The following is a 25,224-nucleotide window of genomic DNA, read 5'->3' on the forward strand; positions in this document are numbered from 1 at the left end:
GGAGTTCCACTAGGGTGGCACACTTATGCTAAAGGACAGGAAAGAGAAATTTAAAAAATTAAGTATGTCAATGAGGATGTGCTGTGCACTCCTTCAGGTAGCATTAGAAGGTACATGGGCAAGAACAGTTTAGAAAGTGCAAGTGAGAAATCTGGTACTGAGGAACTGCATGAATAAATTCAGCACCCTTAGAATCTCACGCTTACTGAAGTAACAATATAAAACTAAAGCAAATTTCTAGCCATCATGCACCTGAGGAAAGTGTGTAAGAGTATAAGTAATGTTAAACTTTCTGGAACTGGATGTAGATGTTGTTAGGAGTTCAGGAAGAGAAATGAATTGAAATTTTATGTTGCCAAAACTGTTACTGGAGCCTGAACGGTTCTTTGACTTTTCATCATGCATAGCAAAAGCAGAATAATATATATTAAAACTCATAAGCAAATGAGTTTGAAACTGCCCAGATGTCACAGAATGTTACATATTACATTGGGAAAATATTTTTTGCTCATTTCAGATGGTGGCCAATAGAGGGAAGCAGAAGGACAGCAGATCCTGTTACAAAGACATCACACACCCTACTAGGGACAGTCCTGCAACAATAATCTGAATGTCTCAATGCGCACAAAGTTCCTTTACACCCTTATTATAATGAACTGTTTCACCCTGCTTCCAAGCAAATCCAACTACCAACTTTCCTTTTCAAGGAGCCTCTGAAGAAGTAGGGACTTTCCCCTAAATGGTGCTGAACTATGGCCACAGCAACACCCCATGCCAGGCCAAAACATATTTCAGTATATTAAGTTAGGAGGCCAGGATTCCAACAGAGAATTAATAACTCAAGCCTAACGCACAGGCAAGAGACAGCAAAATAACCTCCTCACCTTCAGTACCAAAAGAGACAGACAAGACATGGACAACACAGTATATTTCAGGCCAAAGCCTAGCGGTTTCCCCACTGACCTGGCATTTAATTCCAGCCTGGCTACAAGCACAGGCCTCGGGATCACAGTACAGCCGACAGTCGCAGCCACATTCTTCTCGGGAGAGGCGGATGGCACGGAGCTCTTGCTTCTCCTCTGCATCAATGCGATGAACACCAGAGGCCCGAAGTAGGGCACGGCGCCGCTTGGTAGGCAGCGGCTGCAAGAAGAAGTAGTCATCCACCTCCACATTTTCTACATCAATGTCATCATCGGAGACATCCTCAAGGGTCAAGCCGTCAGCCTCCTCTGACTCCACAGTGCCATTCTTTGTCAGCTTTAGGGTGAGGGTAGGAGAGAGAGAAGACACACAAGTCTGTCAGCAAATACATCAGTTTTGTAAGCTCAAATTGTCTTCAGCTTTCAAGAAAAAGAAAAATGATTCTCTTATGTTGCAATATATAGCAGCAGATAGGCATACCCTGGCAACACTGAGGGCACTCCCCATCTTTTACACACAAACACAGAAAGAACTTGGGAGATTCTCAAGCAGTACATACATTTATTCTTAGAATCACTGAGTTAGAAGAGACCTCGTGGGCCATCCAGTCCAACCCCCTGCCAAGAAGCAGGAATATTGCATTCAAAGCACCCCCGACAGATGGCTATCCAACCTCTGTTTAAAAGCTTCCAAAGAAGGAGCTTCCACCACACTCCAGGGCAGAGAGTTCCACTGCTGAACGGCTCTCAAAGTCAGGAAGTTCTTCCTAATGTTCAAGTGGAATCTCCTTTCTTGTAGTTTGAAGCCATTGTTCCGCGTCCTAGTCTCCAGGGCAGCAGAAAACAAGCTTGCTTCCTCCTTCCTATGACTTCCTCTCACATATTTATACATGGCTATCATGTCTCCTCTCAGCCTTCTCTTCTTCAGGCTAAACATGTCCAGCTCTTTAAGCAGCTTCTCATAGGGCTTGCTCTCCAGACCATTGATCATTTTAGTTGCCCTCCTCTGGACACTTTCCAGCTTGTCAATATCTCTCTTCAATTGTGGTGCCCAGAATTGGACACAATATTCCCAGTGTGGTCTAACCAAGGCAGAACAGAGGGGTAGGATGACTCCCCTGGACCTAGAACCTATACTCCTATTGATGCAGGCCAAAATCCCATTGGCTTTTTTTGCCACCGCATCACATTGTTGGCTCATCTTTAACTTGTTGTCCACAAGGACCCCAAGATCTTTTTCACAAGTACTGCCCTTGAGCCAGGCATTGTCCCCCATTCTGTATCTTTGCATTTCATTTTTTTCTGCCTTAGCAGAGTATCTTGTATTTGTCCCTGCTGAACTTCATTTTGTTAGTTTTGGCCCATCTCTCTAATCTGTCAAGATTGTTTTGAATTCTGCTCCAGTCTTCTGGAGTATTGGCTATCGCTGCCAATTTGGTGTCGTCTGCAAACTTGATGATCCTGCCTTCTAACCCTTCATCTAAGTCATTAATAAAGATGTTGAACAGGACCGGGCCCAGGATGGAACCCTGCTGATGGCAGTCCGCTCATCACTTCTTTCCAAGATGAAGAGGAAGCACTGGTGAGCACCCTCTGGGTTCGTCCATTTAACCAATTACAGATCCACCTCACCGTAGTTTTGCCTAGCCCACATTGGACTAGTTTGTTTGCCAGAAGGTCATGAGGGACCTTGTCAAAGGCCTTACTGAAATCCAGGTACGCCACATCCACGACATTCCCCGCATCTACCCAGCTTGTATGCTTCATATCCACGACTGTGTTGCATGAAGACAAATTTGGAGAATCTTAAAGCCTAAGGCGGGGGTGTCAGGAAATACAGGTAGTACCTGGTGAAACCTTGGCTGTAGTTCCAACAATTAATCATAGAATCATAGGGTTGGAAGAGACCCCAAGGGCCATCCAGTCCAACCCTGTGCCATACAGGAAACACATAAACAAAGCAGTCCTGACAGAGGGTCATCCTGAATCATAGGGTCAGAAGAGACCCCAAGGGCCATCCAGTCCAACCCTGTGCCATGCAGGGAACACATAAACAAAGCAATCCTGACAGAGGGTCATCCAGAATCATAGGGTTGGAAAAGACCCCAAGGGCCATCCAGTCCAATCCTGTGCCATGCAGGAAACACATAAACAAGGTCATCCCAACAGAGGGTCATCCAGAATCATAGGGTTGGAAGAGACCCTAAGGGCCATCCAGTCCAACCCTGTACCATGCAGGAAATACATAATCAAAGCAGTTCTGGCAGAGGGTCATCCAGCCTCTGCTTAAAAACCTCCACTACACTCCAGGCTGCAATATATTCCACTGCCAAACAGCGCTTGCCATCAGGAAGTTCTTTTTAATGTTTAGGTAAAATATTTTTTTCCTGCCATTGGACTAAATTGCTCCATGTCCTATTCTCCAGAGCAGCAGAAAACAAGCTTGTTCCCTTCTCAATGTGACGTCATTTCAAATATTTAAAAATGGCCCTCATGTCCTCTCTCAGCCTTCATTTCTCCAAGTCAAACATACCAGGCTGCCTAAGCCGTTCCTTATAGTGCCTTTTGCCTTTGCCATAATGACTCTCTTTCTAAAACATAATCACACATCTAATCCTCATCTTTAGGACTTTCCTCTTTTCTTATCCTACCCCTCACCAGTCCTTAAAACAGCACATTCCAAATGCTTTCAAGATGCAAAATGGAATTATGCAAAATAATTGCATGCTGTTTGTTATGCAAAGTAGATTTGGGTTTGTTGTTTGCAGGGGGAAAGCCATTTGAAGAAAATACTATAATGGATAATGCAATAGAGCTTTGACAAGATGGAACCCAACTTTTTCCAAATCATGGAGAGTATTCTCTGAACTGCCACATGGGTCCAAAAGGCAGCTGAAATTACTCTTCAGAAAACTATCTCTGCCCTCAAGGATTGTTTTACATCCAACATAGGAACAAAATGCAGTTTCTCAGCTAATGTATCCTGGTGAAGAAGTCAGTAATTTCCAGCTGCCTAACTATATAGATCTATCTGTATGAGATGCAGGATTATAAACATGTCCTGTGCGAGGAAGGATACAGCTTAGTAGTCAAGTACATGCTTTGCATGCGAAAGGTTGCCAGGCTCCGATTCCCTGGCATCTAAAAGCCGGAAGTGTTGATTCACCAGTCAGCTGAGGCAATGATGTGCAAGACAAACCATATTGGTATAAAAATGGCTCCTAGGTGCTTGGATGCTTACCAACTTTTCACACATGCAGCCTCTACACCTCGACTCTATAGATCAGGCTAATATATTACAAGTTTTCTCCATAGAATAAAGCCGAAGACAAGTGGATACTTTTAATGTTTTATCTTAGAGTTATTATTTTAAATTACATATTGCATTTTAATCTATGTGCCCCGCCTTGAGCCTTGTGGTGGCTGATTCTGGAAGATCTAGATGCTAGACGCAGGTTCCACCTCACTGCGCCTCTGTAGCCTGCACAGTCTTTCCCAGCAAAACTGAAAGTCAAGCCTGATGCTCCATACAAATGACCATACGAACGTGTCACAGGACAGTTGGCACCAGAAGGGGTATCATGCCCCCGAGAATGCTGTACTTCACAATTCCCCCCAAAATTGGGATGATAGGATTGCAGAAATTCGTACCCCTGATTTATATGGTTTCCTTCTTCACTAGGACATTTTAAATTCTATTTTTGTCCTCAATTTTTTTTGAGGGGTGGGGTAGAGATAAGGGACAATGTAAAACAAATATTGAATGCCGAACACAATTCCTTCATTTTTAAAATTGTGCCTTCACTGTATTCTGAGCTTTACAGTCTAATGTGAGCAAAGACAACACATTCCTTCCAAGAGAATCTTATAATCTTCCATTTAAATAGGGAACAGAAAAGTTTTAGGCCATGAGTAATTCATATTCAGGTTCACTCAGCTTTCAGGACAATAAACAAAGATAATAAAACACATTTACAACTGCTATTATGCCAGGACTTACAAAATGTAATGAGTTTTTTTCTGAATCCTCGGGAATATCGATGTTCGCTTTGAGGACAAATGTTAACAGTGTTCATATTTCTCAGGGCAGACGTTAAACTTATAGGGTGTCGAGTACACTGAAGGGTTGGAGGGAATTATCACTGCCATTTTTATTTTAAAAACTTGTTTAGAAAATCCATTCAAAACCTGCAAGTTTTTGAAGCAGCAGAAGTGCTTTAAATAAGTGTTGTGTGCAGCATCATATGAGAAAATGGCTTTTATTTTATTTATTTTTCTTCAATGTGAGGACCAACACCTTATTGAGACCACCGCTTTCATCTGTTTCCTAATTTTCTGGAAACTTGCAAGTTTGGCTTAGGGACCCGCACATGATTCCAGGACTACCACTTTGAGGAGCGTTGCTCTAGAGAAAATATTGTGATACATTTATGGGGTGCACATATAGTATAGAAGAGTGCAGTTTGACATCGCTTTAACTGCCATGCCTCAATGCTATGGGATCGATGGAGGTGTAGTTTTACACAGCCTTTAGGTTTCTCTGACGGTGCTGGCCCCTCACCAAACTGCAACTCCCATAGCAGCCATGGAAGTTGTGTCAAACTGAATTAATTTTACATTACACATGCATGGATGAGTTTGGATAACTTGACAAGGCATTATAGTTCAATTGTCAAGTCCCTCACTAAGCAACGGCTCTCTTATTTTATCTCTCAGAAGCCATGCAGATTTTGCTAATTTTTTTCTCAGCTAAGCCTGTGTTCTCAGACTGGGGCTTGGTGGACATATTCAGAGCTCACAGTAATGTCAATGGAAAAGAGAACTGAGAACACAAACAAAGCAAGTGGGAACTATTTCATCAGATCACGCAGCTTTACAAAGGGACCATTCCTCAGAGACATGATGCAACACAGCTTCCTGTAAGCATGAATGAAGTCACCACAACACTACCTGCATGACAACTCCACTCTCCATTTCATTACTTGCGCAAGAACCAATGTGCTCCAATTATTACAGCTGGGGTGTGTGTGTCAATTTGGTAAAACTGAGGGTGCACCTACACTGTAGAATTAATGCCATTTGACACCAATGTAACTGCCATGGCTCAATGCTGTGGAATTGGATGAGTTGTGGTTTTATAAGGTCTTGAGCTTTCTCTGCTACAGAATGCTGCTGTCTCACCAAACTGCTATTTCCAGGATCCCATGGCATTGAGACATGGCAGTTAATGTGGTATCAATTGATAGTGGTAATTTTACAGTATCGATGCTCCCCCTTGTTCTTCAGAATCCCTGTTAAACATTAAGAGAACTGGATGCCTTTAAGCCTAGGTAAGCCATTACATTGCCATGAGATTAAACAGATGCATCACTTGGAAGGTTTCTGAAGAAAATAGAGATACAAGTTACATGGCCATGTGGAAGAAACCATTTCCCCATGGGCCAGCAGAGCCTGACCTAAGGGAATTGAAATCAATGCAAAAGCAGTGGCGTGTGCTGCCCTGTGACCTCCACTGGTTGAAAATTGGTTGAGGAAGACATTTGAAGGACTGGTAGCCAATGCCAGATGAAGACATGGAGATTTGGGTTAGATATAATCATGTGTTTTTAGGAGAAATGAGAAAAGTGAGAATGTGGGAGGATGCAAGTCAGCTATACTAGTAATGAAAAATGGCAAGAAATTGGGCAATGATTCCACTTCTCCGGCTTAAGAATCTTAACAAGTTTAACAAGAGGTGGGCAGCTTATGACCCTCTAGATCAGTGTTTCTCAACCCGTAGGTCCCCAGATGTTTTGGCCTTCAACTCCCAGAAATCCTAACAGCTGGTAAACTGTGTGAGATTTCTGAGAGTTGCAGGCCAAAACACCTGGGGACCCACAGGTTGAGAACCATTGCTCTAGATCATGTGTGGGCCTCCAATTCCCAGAAGCCCTAGCCAGCTTGGCCAATGGTCAGGAATTCTGGGAGCCAAAGTCCAAAACACATGGAAGGCTGCAGGTTGTCCAGCCCTGCTCTAAATATTGCAGGATTGCAATGCTCATCAACCTCAGTCAATGGCAATGGCCATTCTGGCCCATCGCTGCTCAACTAAAAAAACCCCAACCCTTCCTTACTTAAATCTTCAAAATAAAGCCCCCTAATTTCTATTACTCTTTCTGCCATCTGGGAAACTCATAACTAGGTAGCTAAGCCTTCTGAACTTACAGATGCAGCCTTGTATGTCTTTTACTCAATGGTGTTGCCTGCAAATAAATCTCGTCCCATAGAAACATGAAGGATAAAGCATTTTAGTTGGACCCCTTTCTCCCTGATCTACTGGTTTTCTGCATTCAAGGATCAGGGCAAAGCACTATCAACTCTCCAACGATATCATGAAGTTGTCTCAGAAATAGGTTTGTCTTCTCCTCTTTCATGAGAAATAGGCCAAGGCGAAGGAATCAGCTACAAGACTATAGAATGGGTATTTGTCTCTTTTGCTAAGCTGGTTGCCATGGCAGCAAGAGACTGATTGGAAATGCTAGGTTTTTAGACAGAAGCCTCCAGTCTGGTAAGGGGAACCCAGTTGCTAAGCAACCCATGGGACACACAGACCAGACAGCCAGGAGGCAAGATATACAAGTGGCTGGAACAAGAAGCCGGCTTCTATCAGAGAGACTGACCTAGCATCTTCTTCAGCTGCAAACTCCTGAACCTTCTTAAGACCTGGCTTGACAGCTGGCCTGCACAAAATCTAGAGCCAGGGCACAAGAGGAAAATTAGTGAGAATCAATTATCAGATCCTTCCAATTTCCAAGTGCCACCACCACAATCCTTCTGCTTTTTAACCAGCAGAGGAAAGTGATTCTTCAACAAGGCGCAGTAGATTCGTTCCACAGAACAGGAGTATTCTTGAGGATACTCAAGAATGTATTGTATTGTATTTCATCAATACAATACATTAGCAATTCTATTTAGTTGTATTCCCGAGACATATGAAAAGCTATGAATTTTCAGGAAAACCAAGTAAGTAAAACAAAGGCAGGATTTTGTCTGGAGCACAAACCTAGTATAGGCTATCAGAAACAGAGGGAACCAGAAATGCAGACTGGGTACTGTGCCTCTCATTATTTTCATTCAGGGCATAACAGAACAGTCTGCCAGAAAAAAAATACAGGATCAACTAGTTGAGGTCGTGGCTTGAGCAATGGACTAGGATTCTGGGAGACTAAGGTTCACATGTCCACTTAGCCATTGAAATTCATGGGGTGATCCTGAGCAAATCACACTCTTTCAGTCCTGGAAGAAAGTCATGACAAACTTCCTCTAAACAAATCATGCCCACAAAGCACCTTCAAGTCAAAGATGACTTGAAGACACACCAAGTCCCAAAACAAGGTTTCATGTGGTACCTTCCACAGGTAGGTCTCAACTTGGAAAGGTTGACTAATGCTTTCACTAAGGCTGCAAGGTGGAAAAGAAGGATTTTTTTCTTGGCAATTCTCTTCTGGTGTGAGAGAATTGGCCGCCTGCAAGGACGTTGCCCAGGGAACACCCGGAAGTTTGGTGTTTTACCATCCTGGTGGGAGGCTTCTCTCATGTCCCCGCATGGGGAGCTGGAGCTGACAGAGGGAGCTCAACCCGCTCTCTCCAGATTCAAACCATTGACCTTTCAGTCAGCAGTCCTGCTGGCACAAGGATTTAACCCATTACGCTACTGGGGGCTAACTATTCAAAACAGAATAGTTTTGTACTTCATGTGCTGAAGTAAACATAGAAAGCTAGCCAAATAATGCAGAACCCTTTTTAAAGCCAATGTTAGAGACGTCTAGGCTCTAGTTTTTGCCAAATCATACCTTCATTTTCTTGGCATGCAGCTTCTCCTCTTTCAAGTGCTCTCGAAGGATCTCACGGTGATTCACTTCTTGTTCCTGGGCAAACTCACCGAGGGTGTATCTGCGGATGGAGTTGTGGCGCTGGGCCATGCCTAAGGAGCTGCCCCCTTGGCTGGGCACGCTGGTAAATCCCTGACGCCGTGCAAAATAGTAAACCGTCACCTGATCAAAGCGCACATTCTTCCTGCGCAACTGCTTCTGCCTTTTCAAGATGGAGGTTGCTGAGAGGCAAGAAAGAAGAACATACACATTGAGTGGAAGAGCTGAACAGGAAATGGAACTATGTTTATATTCCCCCATATAATTGCTTCTCCTGTCCCCTGTTCCTTAGGGACGGAAAGGTCTACAAAGCCACAATTGCGGTTTGAGTCATAGATTATTTCCTCTATTGCAATGTTTTAATAAGTATTCTATGCTGACATACCTATTTCATTCTCAAGCACTGTAAAGAACTTGAAAATGCATCAAATTTGTGAAGGTGGCCATGGTTTTGGAGGAATCAAGAGTGCAGCTTGCCAAATGCTCAACATTCTATGTCTATGTTTTTCAAACAAGTCTCAACAGGGGTTCTGCCATTTTGGAGACTTGGTCGCTTTAACAAGGTGCTGCGCAGATAACAAGACAAGTTATAATAGGGTTTTGAATTCACTTATGGTCATATTCCATTGCCATAGCTACTAGTTTGCAGTTCTTGCCTATACAAATGCTTCCTGCATCTTCCCTTACTCTAAATCTTCCTTCCATAAACCACTCAATTCCAGAATGTGTTACCTACAAAAACACACAGCATGAAACATACAACCTGGTAAATTTAAGAAAACCATCCCAATGACAGATGTGAAGATATCATTTTATACCCATTAACAATTAATTCTATACAGAGCTGCCCTAACTATCATCCTGTTTGAAGGATACGTTCAAAAGACTTGTTTTGAATTATATGAAGTTATTTCATGATTTATCAGTTCTTTGTGATATTTAATAGTGAGCAAACAAGAGGGGGAAAATATTTGTCAGGATACAACTCTACAGAGAAAGCAGTGTAAGACATATGGGAAAGAAGCCATTCCTGGATACATAATCTCTTAGCATCAAACTGTGAAAGTGAAACCTTTTAGGTATTCCTAGGTGTTCTCAGAAGCACCATAAGATCCAATCGGACTACAGATTTAATTTCACTATATGAATAATCTGATTAGAGTCACAAATGTGACCAGCTAGAAAGCTGGTTTGAAAGTGTTATTTCCTGTTTAATTGCATGGTACTTACTTGGAAAGTAGTTGTTATACTCCAGAAACTTCATTTCGTGGCTGCCACAAACTATTTTGAATTGGCTGAGACTCTATGAGATGTTCGTTGAAAAACTGTAGCAAACTGTGTTTCAGGATGTCTTGCAAAAACAAAGTTTTTGCAGTTTAATAAACTTTTTCCATGTTTTTATTATAGAACCAATTAGGAAATAAGATTTATAACACAGGAACAAAAGTCGGGTTACATAGAGTAATCTGAAGTATAACAAGCCTTGTTACCCAAATAACTTACGTATGAAGCCAGTTGAGCTAGGAGGGTTGACACTGTCGCAACTGTCTGCACTGTCGCTGTTGGAGATCTCATCATCTGAGTTGGAGATGGGCGAACCCACGTCCACATCTTCAAACTTTCTTTTGAGGCTAGCACTTGCGATTGCATCCATTTGTCTCTGGCTCGCATGGAGAGCCAAGGAGCAGAAAGAAGACTAGTGTCAACGGAAGATCTCCAACCCCAGGGCAATTGTTGGGGTGACCAGTACCTGAAAATGAACAAGGAGGAGGAGAGGGAGGAAATCATTAGTAATTCACTCATTAAATGCAACTAAAAAAAGATGGGCTTCAGAAAATGAACTCATTTGAGTATCAAGTATTTTTAAGGTTCTTCTCCCATTCAGATTTTAATTAGTTTCCTTCTGCTGAGCTAAACTATTATAAGCCATCCTATATCATATTACCTTATTTCTTCAATTCTAAGATGCCATCAATTGTAGAACATACTTTAACTTCAGCTTTATTTATATATAACACCCGCAATGCTAAGACTGTTTTTAGAGTTGTTTATATAAGGGTGGGGGGGGGGGGAGTACATATAATCGAAGAAATACAGTAATGTGCAAATATGCAGACACAGTTGCTTCCCATTCTCCACCCACCCAAAGCCTACTATTAACTAGCCAGGCAGTAGATATGATAGTAGCACTCCTTTTTGCTCTAAAGCTCAACCTACACAATTTTTTCTCACACATACAGTTCCTCTACTTCATCACTCAGGCTGCTATATTGGAAGCTTCTACTTGGGACATTAACGTGAACTAAGTGTTAACTAATAATACACACACACACACACACACATACACAACATAAAAAAGCTTAATAAATGTATATGTCAACTTTCCAGAACTACTACGTACTCCAAATTTGCTCTCACAAGGTTTAAAGGCCACTCCATGAGACTAAACAACTGTAGAAGCGGGGAGAGGCTTTTCATTGTCTTGACACAGAAACAAAAATGTTTCTGTGTCCACTGACTTGCAACATATGATCCACTGACTTGCAACATTTAAAAAAGGTAACTTATTGCAGAGCACTTCACCTATTTTCTTTTTAACTCACACACATACAAATGAAACACTCTGCATTCTGTGTTGAGCTGATGAAACTGAGTGAGTTCTGAAGGTTCCAGTTGCTTTCCTATTCCTGCCCATGGTTACACATTAGACATGTGTGGTATGCATCCAGCTGACTCCCAAGTGGTTAAATCTGCTATTGCCTTTTGTGTACTGAGCAGACACTAGTGGAGGAGAGTCAAGCATGCATACACATTCCTGGAGCAGACAGGCAGGAATCTTTAACAAACCAGATTCTGCATTAGCAGAGCAGAAAACAGCAGGGACCCTGCAACCATTTTCCTGCACAGAGTACCAACAGATAACTTGTCTGTGTCAATTATTAGAAAGAAAGGCTACTTAGCTATTACACAGTGTAAACAACCCCACAAATACATTTTCAAATCATCGTCACTGGATATTTATGTCTATGACCTTGGGTTAGGCTCACTTCAGTATTTATTGTCTGATATACTAAAGCATTGTCTGAAATCACAGCCAGCAACAGATGTTTTAGAGGAAGGTGCATCAGAAACCCAGCATGAGGCAAGAGAAGGATAATCCTACCCTCATGACAGTCAGTTTCTAATCTCCAATAGCAGAGACTAAATTAAGCGTTTTGCAAGAAATACTGTGCCTTGCCCTGTAGGATTGAAGTGGACACAAAAGACCTGATGACCTAGTTCAGCTAACCTTGGCTACCAAATATAATGAAGGAAGAGCAACACAGCTTTCATCTATTTTTCCTAGTCCCACAGTACTCAAAAAGGAGCATAGCATCAATGGTATCACGATAACTGAGATTCCCCATGATCTCACTACAGAATGCTAGTCACAGTACATAGGTGGGCAGCCAGGACGACATCGGAGAACGCTGCTGTCACGTATCCAGAATGAAATGGCAGAGGACCTGGAGGAGTATCTCTACATCATTCCAGCAGAGAGGCGATGGGAGACCAGAAACAAGAACGAGCACTCTGGCAAGGGCAAAAACAAGAAGGCAGCTTTGCCTATGGCAACAGAGAACATTAGCATTCAGTACTGAAAAGCGTTACCCAGGATTATTTATTTATTAGGTGCCCCTGCTGACACAACCCTTGTGCAGGCAGGCTGCTGACCTAAGGTTGGTGGTTTGAATCCAGAGAGTGAGGTGACCTTCCATCTGTCAGCTCCAGCTTCCAATGCAAGGATATGAGAGAAGCCTCCCACAGGATGGTAAAACATCTGGGTGTCCCCTGAGCAATGTCCTTGCAGATGGCCAATTCTCTCACATCAGAAGCGACTTGCAGTTTCTCAATTATTTATTAATAGCCTGTAAGATATAGGGACTCAATGCGGCTAGCAATACATCGTAACATCTATGCTCCATCTAAGATGAAGCCAGGGAAGGTCCATTCCAGCTCTAAGACTTCATGACATAAAAATTTGTTTTTCAAAAATCAAAACAAAATAGAATGAATGTTTTCTTTGTATTACATTTCAATTCTACTATTTTTCATCTTTGTTTTTACAGCATCACAGATCTCAGCTGAGGAATGTATTGTGATTTATAAACTCTAAATGAATATGCCATACAAATAAACATTTATTAATGGTCCAGATAGAGGCACACAATATAAGTGCTTCCCACTTGTGAAGTAGGAGCCCCCGGGGGCACAGTGGGTTAAACCCCTGTGCTGGCACGACTGAAGACTGACAGGTTGTAGGTTCGAATCCGGGGAGAGGCGGATGACCCCCCCATCTATAAACTCCAGCTCCTCATGCAGGGACATGAGAGAAGCCTCCCACAAGGATGATAAAAACATCAAAATCTTCTGAGTGTCCCCTGGGCAACGTCCTTGCAGATGGCTAATTCTCTCACACCAGAAGCGACTTGCAGTTTTCCAAGTCGCTCCTGACATGACAAAAAAAAAACCAAACAAACAAACTTGTGAAGTCAGAATTTGCACTCCCACAAAGAAAAGGAGGAGTTGGTACAGACTGCAAACAAACTCTATAGCAGGAGGCACTGGTTGGTTGGTAGTTAAGGAAAGATAACATATCCCCCCATTCTTTCATATGAAATAATGAAAAATGAAAAGGAGTCTTACTTTTCATGGAGCTTAAGCAAAACTTCCTAGGAGGATCATTCAAATGCTGTGTCAGGGATTAATGATCTTACATTGGTGTGAATGTGATCACTATAAGAACCTTTTTCTACTACAACCCTGCCTATTTTTGGCAAACTTGACAATTGAATCAGCCATGAGGCAAAGCTACAGCTGTTCATACTGGGGTATCTGCTAGTTTGTTAAGGACACATGCTCTAAGGGTCCTGCTGGATAAGGCCGAGGACCCAGCTACATCTTCTGACAGAAGTCAACTTGGTATCTAGAGAAAATTACAATAACAGTGATTTCTTAAAATACAGAGAAATGCCACTCATTTATCTGCAGCTTAGCTTTTGCCAAAGTCATGTATTCTGTATTAAGTCACAACATAGTAGGTTATTCAGCACCTCTCAGAATAAGGAAGCTGGCAGTCAGACAATGAGACCCATTAAGTTAGAAATCAGAATGGTCATGTTATAGAAAAGAGGCAGGGAATGCCAGCTTGCTCCCTGCCCCGTACTAGCATATCATCTACACCAGGACGGCTCCTGGCTGGTTAGCAGGGAAGAGTTGGAGACAACATGAATCCTCCTGAAAGTTAACTTCTGATTACTTCAGAACAGATGAACAGTTGGAAGGGCAGAAACCTCTACGCTAGAAATTAAGCAGTGAAATCTAGGACAAAAACATGACCTAACATGATAGTATGGGGCAGGACTAGCACCCAAATAATTTTCAGTTTGGGTGGCAGGAGAGAAAAAGAGAAGAAGGGTTTAACTGTATTATAAGCAGAAGGCAACTACAGCAAGCCCTTAATACTACTACAGGCAGTTCCCAAGTAAAGGACAAGATAGGTTCTGTAGGACTGTTCTTAAGCTGAATTTGTATGTAAGTTGGAAAATATACTTTTTAAAGTGTAACTCCAATCACACACATACACAGACAGACAGATAGATGGGTGGAGGGAGGGGAGAGTGCTCTGGATAGCATAGGGAAGGGTTAACACCCCTGTGGCGTTTGTTTTGCTATTGGTGCCACTATTCAGAAAATTTTACCCCACTTTCTGTTCCTGTTATAGTTGGATTTTGACAAATTTGGCTTGTTGTGGAAACAAGGATTGGCAAGAAAGCTTCTGTGGGGATACCTTTTCCCTGTGATAACTCTTTCAGGAGTGAATTTGCCTTCCGAGGGGTAGATTTCTCTCACTTTCTGTTTTTTCACCCCCATTCTTAACTATGAGTCGTTTGGAAGTCAAATGTTTATAACTCAGGAACTGCCTGTATCTTTTGTCTATAACCATCTCAGGAAATACAGTTCCATGCTGGAAAGATAATTTACTTTGAATATTCACACCAATTCCTAAACCTACCTACCACGCTATCTTTTTTTTTAATCTGGCTTTTTGCCAGCGTGGAACCCAAGGCCGTTATTGACAGCAACAACAGAAACACTACAAAGCTCTTTGAGATCTTTTTTTTTCTTTACCCTCCCCCACCCCAGCTGAAATTTTTAGCTTTCATCATCATGAAAAGCTCAAGATGGATAGCAAAATTAACTAAGAATAATGCATGTTACCTATCAGAATTAAACATACGACAAAATTTTAATGGAATTCTCTCCTCCACAGCAGGTTATTAGTGATGCCTAAATGCCTGAAGCTTTCCCACCACTTTGGAAAGAGAAAGCAGAAGAGACATCTGAGAGAAGGGGGGGAGGGGAAATCCTGAAATGTGCTGCCAGTTTCTTTTCCTATCTCCACTTTCATGCAGCAAGACATTCATTACAGAACAATGGCCTTTACTCTGCCGGGAGACAGAAGAAGATTAGCGTGAGCCTAGGCTGTTGTTTCCCTTGCTGCTGTTGTGCCTGGTGACTGGAAGTAGCAGCTCTTGATTTCTGAGAGAAGTGCAATTTTTAAAAAGCTACTCTTCCTCTCTGAAAAAAAGGGCTATAGGCTGATGAGCATAACAAGCAATGTCAAAAGGCACAGCTTTGGAAGAAGCAGGCTACCATCTTCAAAGGCAGGCATATGTTGGAAATGAACGGGAAAGAAGCAATGCTGAGGAGGACTCTGCTAACTTTCTAAAAAAATAATATCACTGAAAATGTTTCTCAGCTTTCAGAAGGAGGATCTAGTTGGAAAGGAGCTTTGCAAAGAGAGGATAAAAACTTCCCCCAAAGGTGAAGGTTTATCCTCAGGAGCCATACTTGGTTTAGAGAAGGGACCACCCAACTTCACCTCAACCTGTCAAGATTTCATAGAAGAATAAGGAAGTCTTGGAAGCAGTCTGTTCAGCAGACCCGATTTCACCCCAACAGAAATGCCATGCCCCTCTTCCCAAGCAAGACCCATGCTCCTTCTGGTGGATGGGAGCCCACCTCCACCATCACCCACCCAGATATCCCTGCTGGTTTCTTCCCCGCACTTGTCTGCTCCCTTCCATGTCCTAGCAACTGTCCCCATAGCAACAAAGCTGAACAAATGGGGTTGAAAGAAACATGCCAGCCAGCTGTGGCAGACAGCAGCAGAATCCTGACTGCTCAGCTGAGCTTCCTGGGGAGAAAAAAAGCTCATTTCTGTTCTCCAAACAAAAACAGCAAGAGCCTTCTCCCCAATCTGCAATCTCTAGCTTCTCTCATGATTGGGCATTGCAGGACTTTTTCAGAAGGCCAGAGGAAATATCGTCACACAGTCTCCCCACATAAAGCACAGACAGTGGTCCAATTTGTTTGATGCAGGAAAAAAGAGCGCCTTGCATATATGTACCATGGCTAGCCAGTAATTACTAGGCCCACCTTCCCCACTCTGGCCAGGGCAGTAGCACCATTGCTCTGTAGGTGAAAGGATGGAGGCAGTTCCATTTTTGGCTTCAGTGAACAGAATACACATATGAAATGATAGCCCACCCAAACCTACTGCCACTTGTTGGCTGCATGGCTAACCAAAAGGCCTTTTGACTCACCCATTTTTCCCAATTTAGAACACCCTTAACTGACTCCAGAAATTGACTGGAGTATTTGTGGCATAGACAACAGAAGCATGCTTTGAAGACAGCACAGGGAGAAGAGCCTCCTAAATATGCTTTTGGTAGCACTGGTTCAAGATTCACAAATTTTAGATTTGATTTCACAGATTATACTTTGACAATTCACTTCGCTCACCCACTTCACATCACAGTTTGTTATGGTTCTCCCTTTTTTACTCTCATACTTACAGGAAGCAAGTGAGAAGGTGGTGCCAATAATGTCCAGCCTGAACAATAAGGGATTCGAATGTAGTAATTGAACAAATCAGGTCCCACCAAACACCATCCTTCCTTCTGCTCACATTGGGCAATCTCTCTCCTGTGTCTCACATCATGTCTGATCTGGAGGGGGGGAAGTCAATATGTAGTGCTCTTGATTTTTTTAAGTTTCCTAAAACTTTCCAATGTGCTATAATAAAACCCATGTGAATTGGGTTATGGGGGTGACTCCTATGGACAATCTAATACTTTGAGAATTTGTTAAGAGTCACAGAATGAGAGTCTGGGACTATATACATATTGCATGCATATCCAGTTGTTCTCTACTGGATTTAAAGTGGTTTATTATTATAATTTAAATTCTTGCTACTACTTGTAAAGAGAATGACCATACATTTAGAAAAACACGCAGAACATAGAATTTTGGGTTAGTTACTCCCAGTAATACCACAGTAAGGAATAATTAACTACTCTGAAATGTATTTTACAAGATAAATTTTTCCTATCAAGATTTTTGAGACTAAAGGGTCAAAAAGCTTCCTGACCACTTTTTCCTGACTGGATGTTTATAAAGAAAGGAATTTATTCTTTGCCATTTGTACACTATGACAAAAAGCAAGCAGGTACCAAGGTGAAAGAAGAACTGCTGGGTTGCAGTTAAACATCAAAAAAACCAAATTATGTAACAAGACTTGATTGATAACTGGCAAATAGAGGGAGAAAACATGGAGGCAGTGACAGACTTTGTATTTCTAGGTGCCAAGATTACTGCAGACTCAGACTGCAGCCAGGAAATCAGAAGACATTTACTTCTTTGGAGGAGAGCAATGACCAATCTCAATAAAATAGTGAAAAGTAGAGACATCACACTGGCAACGAAGATCTGCATACTCAAAGCAATGGTATTCCCCGTACTAATCTATGCATGTGAGAGGTGGGACATAAGGAAGGCTGAGCGAAAGAAGATAGACGCTTTTGGTGCTGGAGAAAATTCTGAGAGTGCCTTGGACAGCAAAAAGATCCGACCAGTCCATACTTCAGGAAATAAAGCGTGACTGCTCATTGGAGGGAAAAATATTAGAGGCAAAGATAAAGTACTTCGGCCATATCATGAGAAGACAATGATGCTGGGGAAACTGGAAGGAAAAAGAAAGAGGAGCCAACCAAGGGCAAGACAGATGGATGGTATCCTTGAAGTGACTGGGTTGACTCTGAAGGGCCTGGGGATGATGACACCAACAGGGAGCTCTGGCGTGGGTTGGTCCATGAGGTCATAAAGAGTCGGAAGCGACTGAACAAATAAACAACAACAAACCGAAGGGACTTAGCTCCTTCGCTAAAATCACAACCAGAACTTCCTAAAACAAATATAAGTTAGTAAATATTACAGGCTTCCAGCATGATTCCTGATGATGTCCCCTGAACCATCTCGACAGCAGAAACACGATACACTGTAAGGTTTTATGCACAATTGAGAAAATGTTTCGCAAAAAATGGAGGTGCATCAGCTGCTTCTGACAAGGAATTCCAAACATCTGGAGGGCAACCCTACGGACAGAAATTAATTGTGGGATTCCCCTAGTTAAAAGCACTAAAAAGCCACACACAAAGGAGGCAAGAAGCATGAAGGCTTGTGCGAAGAAGAAATGCTCAAGGAAGTGCATTTGGTTAGAGGCGAAGGCAGTGTGGAATTTAAGAAGCAAAGGTCAAATGGGGAAGGCAGCTTCAAAAAGCAACCTCAGCTGATTGCTCTAGACCTGAAATTAACTTTTTCAGTCAGAGGAGATGGAAAAGTCTCTGTTTACCATTCAAAGAGAGGCCACTTTATTCATTAGACCTATAAGACGGGTTTCACAGGGTGATATGTTCATGGCTGATTGCAGACAGCCTATGTTCCTGTGATTTTAGTAAGTAAACTGTGATCATTTATGCAAGCCTTGTGGCTCAATATGGTTCTCTTCATCCTGCTTTGCAGAAATACTACTCTTTACTATCACAATCTTCTCTGATTCAGGAGCAAATGAAACACAATACAGTCTTTTATGGTCTAAAAGGTTAAATTTAGGATGAAACAGGAACAAATCTGAATTAGCACTTCCATTGACCAAGATACTCAACACTGTATGCTTACAGAGCTTGGAAATGTAAGGTATTTGAACTAATACGCTTACAGACTTTCAGTCAGCAAGGACATAGAGGAGAAATACTACAGCAAAGTTTACATGCTGGTTCCATTTGCTACTGCCCTAAAATAAGACTGGAATTACATTGGGTTTTTTTACACTAGTCCCTCCAGATCCATAGAATCAGGGCTATCAGACCAGCTATTTCCAATGTCCATAGAACATTGTGCCCCACATTAATAAATGGCAGTGATGTTAACATGGATATGCTAAATTGTCTTTCATATCTACAGTGGGTCCTGGATCTGAACTCACAAAGGTATACTGACCCACAGTACTTGTTCTCTGAAAAAGATTGCTGGCGTTTATCCTTTTCCTTAAAAGTAGTAGGATTAGAATCCTGGAAGAACGCTGGAAAAGTGCTCAGATTTTTAAGTTATCCTATTGTTTTGGAAGGCAGATATAGCTGAGCGAAGGTTAAAGACTCATCGTAGCCGCCTATCCCACCTGTGGAGAAATGAGAAATCAACTGAGCAGATCTGTGGAACAGCAAACACATCATGTAGAACTTGCAGTATTTTCAGCAAACAGAGTTTCTCTCACTAGCCAAGGCAGCAGTTGAATGTAAAATTCAATCTTTTGTCTCTCAGACACATAAAAGACTTTCCCAAGGCTGTTTCTAACACAGTGATATTCTGACATGCCATTTCAAGACATTAATGTTGAAATCTCAGACAGGGGACTATGAGTTCAAATTAAAAAAAGTTAGCTTTTAATCATGGGCTGGAATGAGTCAACTGATATTATATTAAAATCAAATTGAAAAGCTAGGTGAGAGTCTCAATTTTTTCCTACAATATAAGCAGGAAAGTTAACAGGAATCAGCATCTCTAGAAAGATCTCTAGAAAGATAAACACAAAACGAAGAACACTGAGAATTCATAAAAACCCCCAAAGTCATTGTTTCTCCCTTTGTCATCTGCCACCTTGGGTTGAAAGCAGTATATATGAAAATGATCTAGCAATCTTAGTAGATTAATATGAGAGTGATGAAACAGCAAAGTAAGCAAATGCAAATCTAGGCTACATCATCAGAAGTATGTTGTCTAGATCAGCAAAGCAGAAGTATTGTAAAAGTACACTCTGGTCAGATCTCCCTTGGAGTAATGTGTCCAGTTCTGGCCACAATTTAAGAAAAATATAAACAAGCCGAACACACACACAAATATAAGGGCTATCAGAATAAAAGATTTGGAAAACTGGAGCTTGGTTCCATGACCACATGTAGATCCCAAAATCTCTAACGTATTCAATGTTAACAGTGGCATAGCAAAAACTTCTGCTGCTCTAGAGATCAGGAATAATTAATTCAATCAATACTGATTCCAAAACAGAAACACACAATTTTCTGATGTCAGCAACCACTCAATATTGGGAAAGTGGTGATCCTTCCCTGTTTTGAAGGTCTTTAAAGGAAAGTTAGATGGTCACTGGTCAGGGCTGCTTCAGTTTTAGATTTCTACACTGGTTGAAGATTCAACTAGATGACCCAATTCAAAAGCTTAGAATTATTTCCTTCAAGAAAAAAAAAAGACCTGTTTAATCTTTCCAGCTGTGTCACCAAGAGGACTGCACACATTTTAGCAAGCCAAACTGAAAGGAATACCGTAGATTATATTTAGGCCAACTCAAAATAATTTCTGGAAAGCTATAGATTTGTTATAGATGCAGAACATGTGCAAGAAGTCCAGATATTTGGTTCTGGCTGCACATCATAAAGGTGTTTTTATCAGAATCTTGCAAAAATCCTTTATCTCATCCCAGCTTCAGAAGAAATCTGAGGGATAATACATTGAAATCCATATCTGAAGAACGAAAAGAAACTCAGAAATATAGAACAACATGAAAAGCCCAAGCCCTTTCTTGAAGCTGTGCAGTGATCATCCCAGGAGAAGTGTACTGCGTTTCTGGATTTTTCAAGCACAATCAAAACATAACATGATAAAGCCAGGTCTCAGTCTTGCTTATAAATAAAGCATTTGGGAAGGGATGTGTGGAGACAGATCCTGCAGTGACATTGCGCACCTGAAGGGCAAGGAACTTTTCAGAAGTGAAATACGGCATGGAGAAATTCCACCCCACCCCTTCAAAGTGAAAGCAGTAACTTGGAAAATGAAACATGAACTCAATTCTAAAATTGTGAGAATGGTTGTGATTTTTACACATGTGCAAATAAGTAGTCAGAACTGAAGACCCCAGAAGTCCACCCAATGTTTTCATTGCTGCATACAAGACAGTCAGATCTATGACAAAGTTGTCACGAGCAGACAATCTCTCTGGACTATGCCTTGACTTCTTTTACTATTTACATTCTAAATCTGCATGTCTATCTATCAATCAGCTTTGGCTACTTCTAATAAAATCCAGATCCTTAGATTTGTTCCAGTATGTATTTAAGACACTACAGTGTGACCCACCACACCCCAGAAATCCCTATATCAACTCAATAGTGATGTAGGTTTAAAGCTGTTGGAATACAGGTTTAGATCCACCTCATGGTTTCCTAGCAGCATATGAAGTTAAAAGGGCTGCCCCCACTGTGTTCATGCTTCAGTGGAAAATCTGCCACTGTAGAAAAGCTCACAACTAGGCACATGAAAACTGCATCTTTGTTCCCTTACCTACGAAAGCTCATACTGGAAAATGCATAACTCTTCTTGCATCTTTAGCCTACTCATCAAAGCTGGTGAGTGCCTTTTTCAAACTGCATTCACACCCTTTCAGTTCTGGGTTGTGAACTGCACTATGGTTGAATTTATCTTACCAGAGGTAAATGTGGAAGGCATCCGTTTTGTTACTAATATCTGGAATTCTTTTTAGTCCTCTTTTAACAATTAGTAATATAGACATTCTGTGTACAGCAGCCAGTGTAATAACACTGTGGCCAAAACAGCACAATCTGTAATTTTAAGTAAGGACAGTACATTTTTTGTTTATTATCTACAGATTATTTCCTGTCATCTCTGCTGTTCCCTACGTAATTTTTTAATAAGGATGTATATGTCTCTTTTTGCCTTCCCAGTCTTTCTGCAATGTCCATGAGACTGAGAGATTGCAAATGTGAGGCAAGGCTTGTACGTACCTTTGATAAATAATATAGAGCAGTGACAAACCCTGTCAGCCATCTGCTTCTGCCTTGTAAAGGAAGGTAAGTTGAATCTGCAGGCTGTACTGTACTTTGAGGTTGTGTTAAATATGTTTTGGGGAGCAGCTAACCCTGACCAGGACCACCTTCCACCTGGAAACTTATGTTCTCACTGCGGGAGAACATGCGGATCAAGAATAGGGCTCCACAACGACCTACGAACCTACCGCCAAGACACCAGACTTGGAGGACCATCATCCTCGAGCTATGAGGGATTGCCTAAGTAAGTAAGTTTGGGGAGTCTGAAGGTATTACTCTTTTCTCACTTTAGTTGGGGTTCTGCATCCATAATCCCTGCAAACAATATACTCTAATCATATTATCAGCACATTTTTGAAGTGACGGGCAATATTCAAAACCAGAAACAAAAAAGCATTAGAACACTTTTGATCTTTTTGCAAAGATATATATAGTTGAATTTCTACTGTCTTCAAAGCACATTCATGCATACATGCACACAGCAGCAGCAGACAAGAAAAAGATTCAAGCTGTAAGCACAAATGGTAAGCAGTGATAGTGTTAGTATAGAAATTCATATGGAAATAGCCAGGCGCACAGCAGAAGAAATCAATGAGCAAGTTTCAACCACTGAGTAAATGCAGCTCAAAGAGGACAGAAGCCCAGGGAGAAGGGAGCACTTCTACTTACAGCCTTTCCCTTGCTTGACTTCCCCCAGGAAAAATGATGACCTGTCCAGATGTAATTTCTTGGGGAGGCTGCAGTGACCTGCTTTTACATCTGTAGCAAAAGTACTCCATCTGCTTTACAAGCTTAGTAAGAGAAGCATTCCCCATACAGAAGAGACGTTATCGAAAACTCTCACCATGATAAGGGGACCAGAGGAAGAGTAAGTTAACACTGAATACGTTAGAGATGAATACGTATTCATTTAGAAGATTCATAGCAGTGCAAAACATTCCAAGGGGCACTGGTACACTGGAAACCTCATGTCTGCATTGCAAAAAAGTCAGAGTCAATGGAATAGTTAATTTTTGTATTGAGACACTTTGCTATTCTTCTCATTCCTCCTCCTCACTCATTAGATTAATGTCAGAAGGAGGAAAACAGATTATTGTTGCTTTAGGCCTCTCATTGATGTTGCTTGGGCCTGTCTCAGCACTTTACAAGCCAATGTGTTCATGTAATTACATTTTAGGATCTCTTCTCACCTCTTATTCTTTTCCGCACACTGCACTCACAAAACCTATCTTTTATTGTTTCTTTCCCTGTACTGTTCTCTTGCTCCACACATCTCACTCTTTCTTCCATACAACAGATTCTTAGCTTCTGTTCTCGCCGCCAACAGTTCCAATTTCCATACTATACAGTACTAATACTCCTACTCTATCTCATGCAAGACACAACTGTTCTATATAAGAATATGTCAGTGTTGCAGTGGACTGCTGGTTTAGTTTGCATTCAGTAACACAAAATTTCAAATGAAGTGTTGACATTTGCCACTCTAGGGCAAAAGTGAAGCAAGAAGAAAGGTGTCTCCTTTGAAAAGCAATAAAATGAAATAGCTATCTATGTGATACCCTTGGTTTTTGACCTTAAAAACTCCAAGATTATGAAGCCAAGATAAACATGGGGCTACAATAACTGCTACAATACTCAGCTGGACTTTCAGCCCTCATATCATAGGCGATCCCTCATGGCCAAGAATGATGGTCTTCTAAGTCTCACGGTCTTTAACTGTAAAGATCTATTTTGAATATCCATGGTCTTTCACAATGAGGACATTGATTTCCAGATGGAAGGCAGTCATGACAAGGGTTTGTTTGATGTGCCTTCTTCTCTTTGGCAAGTTTATCCCTTTTGCCCTCCTCTATTAGTGCCCCTTCAAAATCCATAGCACTGGTGGTATGACATTAGAGGACCAGGGCTTCCCAGTTCTTGATGTTTATTCTACATTTTTTAAGGTTCTGTTTTCTGGCATTCCATTTTCCATTTTTGAGCTGAGAGTAGGGTAACTGCTTTGCGAGACAATGATCTGACATTTGGACAACGTGGCTGGTCCAGCAAACTTGATGGCAGAGGATCATCACTTCAATGCTGGTCTTTGTTTCTTCCAGAAAACTGACGTTTCCAGAACGTTGACTTGTCTTTTCAAGAGATTTACAGATTTTTTTTTGGCGTTTTTCTATTTTGACTGCAAGGTGGTGAGCTCTTTGGCTGTGGCAGTACAATCAGTAAGTAAGAGAGGCAGACTATGTTTAGGGCAACTTTTCCAGCTTTCTCCTCATATGTGGTGAGCAGAGTGGATCCTAAATAGGGCTGCTAAGATGTGGATACACCTGCTGAACTGCTCAACTGCCTTGGACCTTGAGTTAGAATGACTGAATTCATATCCACCACCCAAGTGTCAGTCTGTAGCTAGGGGCTTCGCTTCCAGATATCACAGTCCTGCCCCCTTTGCCTTGGGACTTTTATTGGATTTTGGTTTGTCTTGGATGACGTCTGTGCACAAATTTGTTTTGTTTCTGAAGGTTGGTGCACAGCAACCAACACACAATCTTCACAGAAAGAGGTTTTGCTAAAATGGCATGGTTAACATGATGACCGGTGGCCTCTTATCTGTTGCAGCCTTTGTCCACCATCATAGCCACTTGAACGTACTTTCAGCCCTCCATCTCTCTTCTAACTTAAAGGCTATTGGGGAACCAAGGCATATTTTTCAGTACTAATTCTTCAGAAATATGGATGGGGATAGAATGAGAAACTATCCAGACCAGGCAACCATTCTCTCAGGAGTTGGGCTGCAAGACTGTCTTAAAAGATTCATCCTTAAGGAAAACTCATTCCAGCTTGTGTTCTTGGCACGCTTGCTGCTTTCTTCATTTTCTTATCAGCCCTATTCCCAGCATCCAGATTAGAACATCTGCAAATTTTCACGGTTCACTCTCAAAGACATAAAAGTAACATTTTCCAAAACTACCTTGATACAGATGCTCAACTACAAAGTAGTAAATACAAAAGGAAGCTCTTTTGGAACATCCACAACAAACACATGCAATTATACCATATTCAAAGCCTGGCTCCTATTCACAATATGATTTTCAGAATTGCTTCTATCGCCTTTCACCAAATGCAAACCATCCTGCTTTCTAATTATAGTCTGGAGATCAATAA

The 25,224-nt window shown here is 41.6% G+C and overlaps 1 protein-coding gene across 3 annotated transcripts in view; it reads right to left on the reverse strand.

The window, feature by feature from the left end:
* CSRNP2 (cysteine and serine rich nuclear protein 2) overlaps positions 1 to 25,224 on the reverse strand; it is a 40,623-nt gene that overhangs the window by 5,713 nt on the left and 9,686 nt on the right. For 2 of the 3 annotated variants that reach the window (XR_009630660.2, XM_060762810.2), the window contains exons 2-4: positions 10,337 to 10,583; positions 8,756 to 9,015; positions 964 to 1,260 (exon numbers count right to left, since the gene is read on the reverse strand). Coding sequence is in view for 2 of the 3 variants with exons in the window: in XM_060762810.2 (XP_060618793.2) it covers positions 964 to 1,260; positions 8,756 to 9,015; positions 10,337 to 10,487 (708 nt within the window). In the remaining variant the exon portion in view is untranslated. Of the gene's footprint in view, positions 1 to 963; positions 1,261 to 8,755; positions 9,016 to 10,336; positions 10,584 to 19,216; positions 19,395 to 25,224 lie in introns of those variants that run through there. The other variant, XM_060762811.2, reaches the window with a different exon arrangement.

The sequence above is a fragment of the Anolis sagrei genome, chromosome 2, assembly GCF_037176765.1.
Source record: "Anolis sagrei isolate rAnoSag1 chromosome 2, rAnoSag1.mat, whole genome shotgun sequence".
NCBI lineage: Eukaryota > Metazoa > Chordata > Lepidosauria > Squamata > Dactyloidae > Anolis > Anolis sagrei.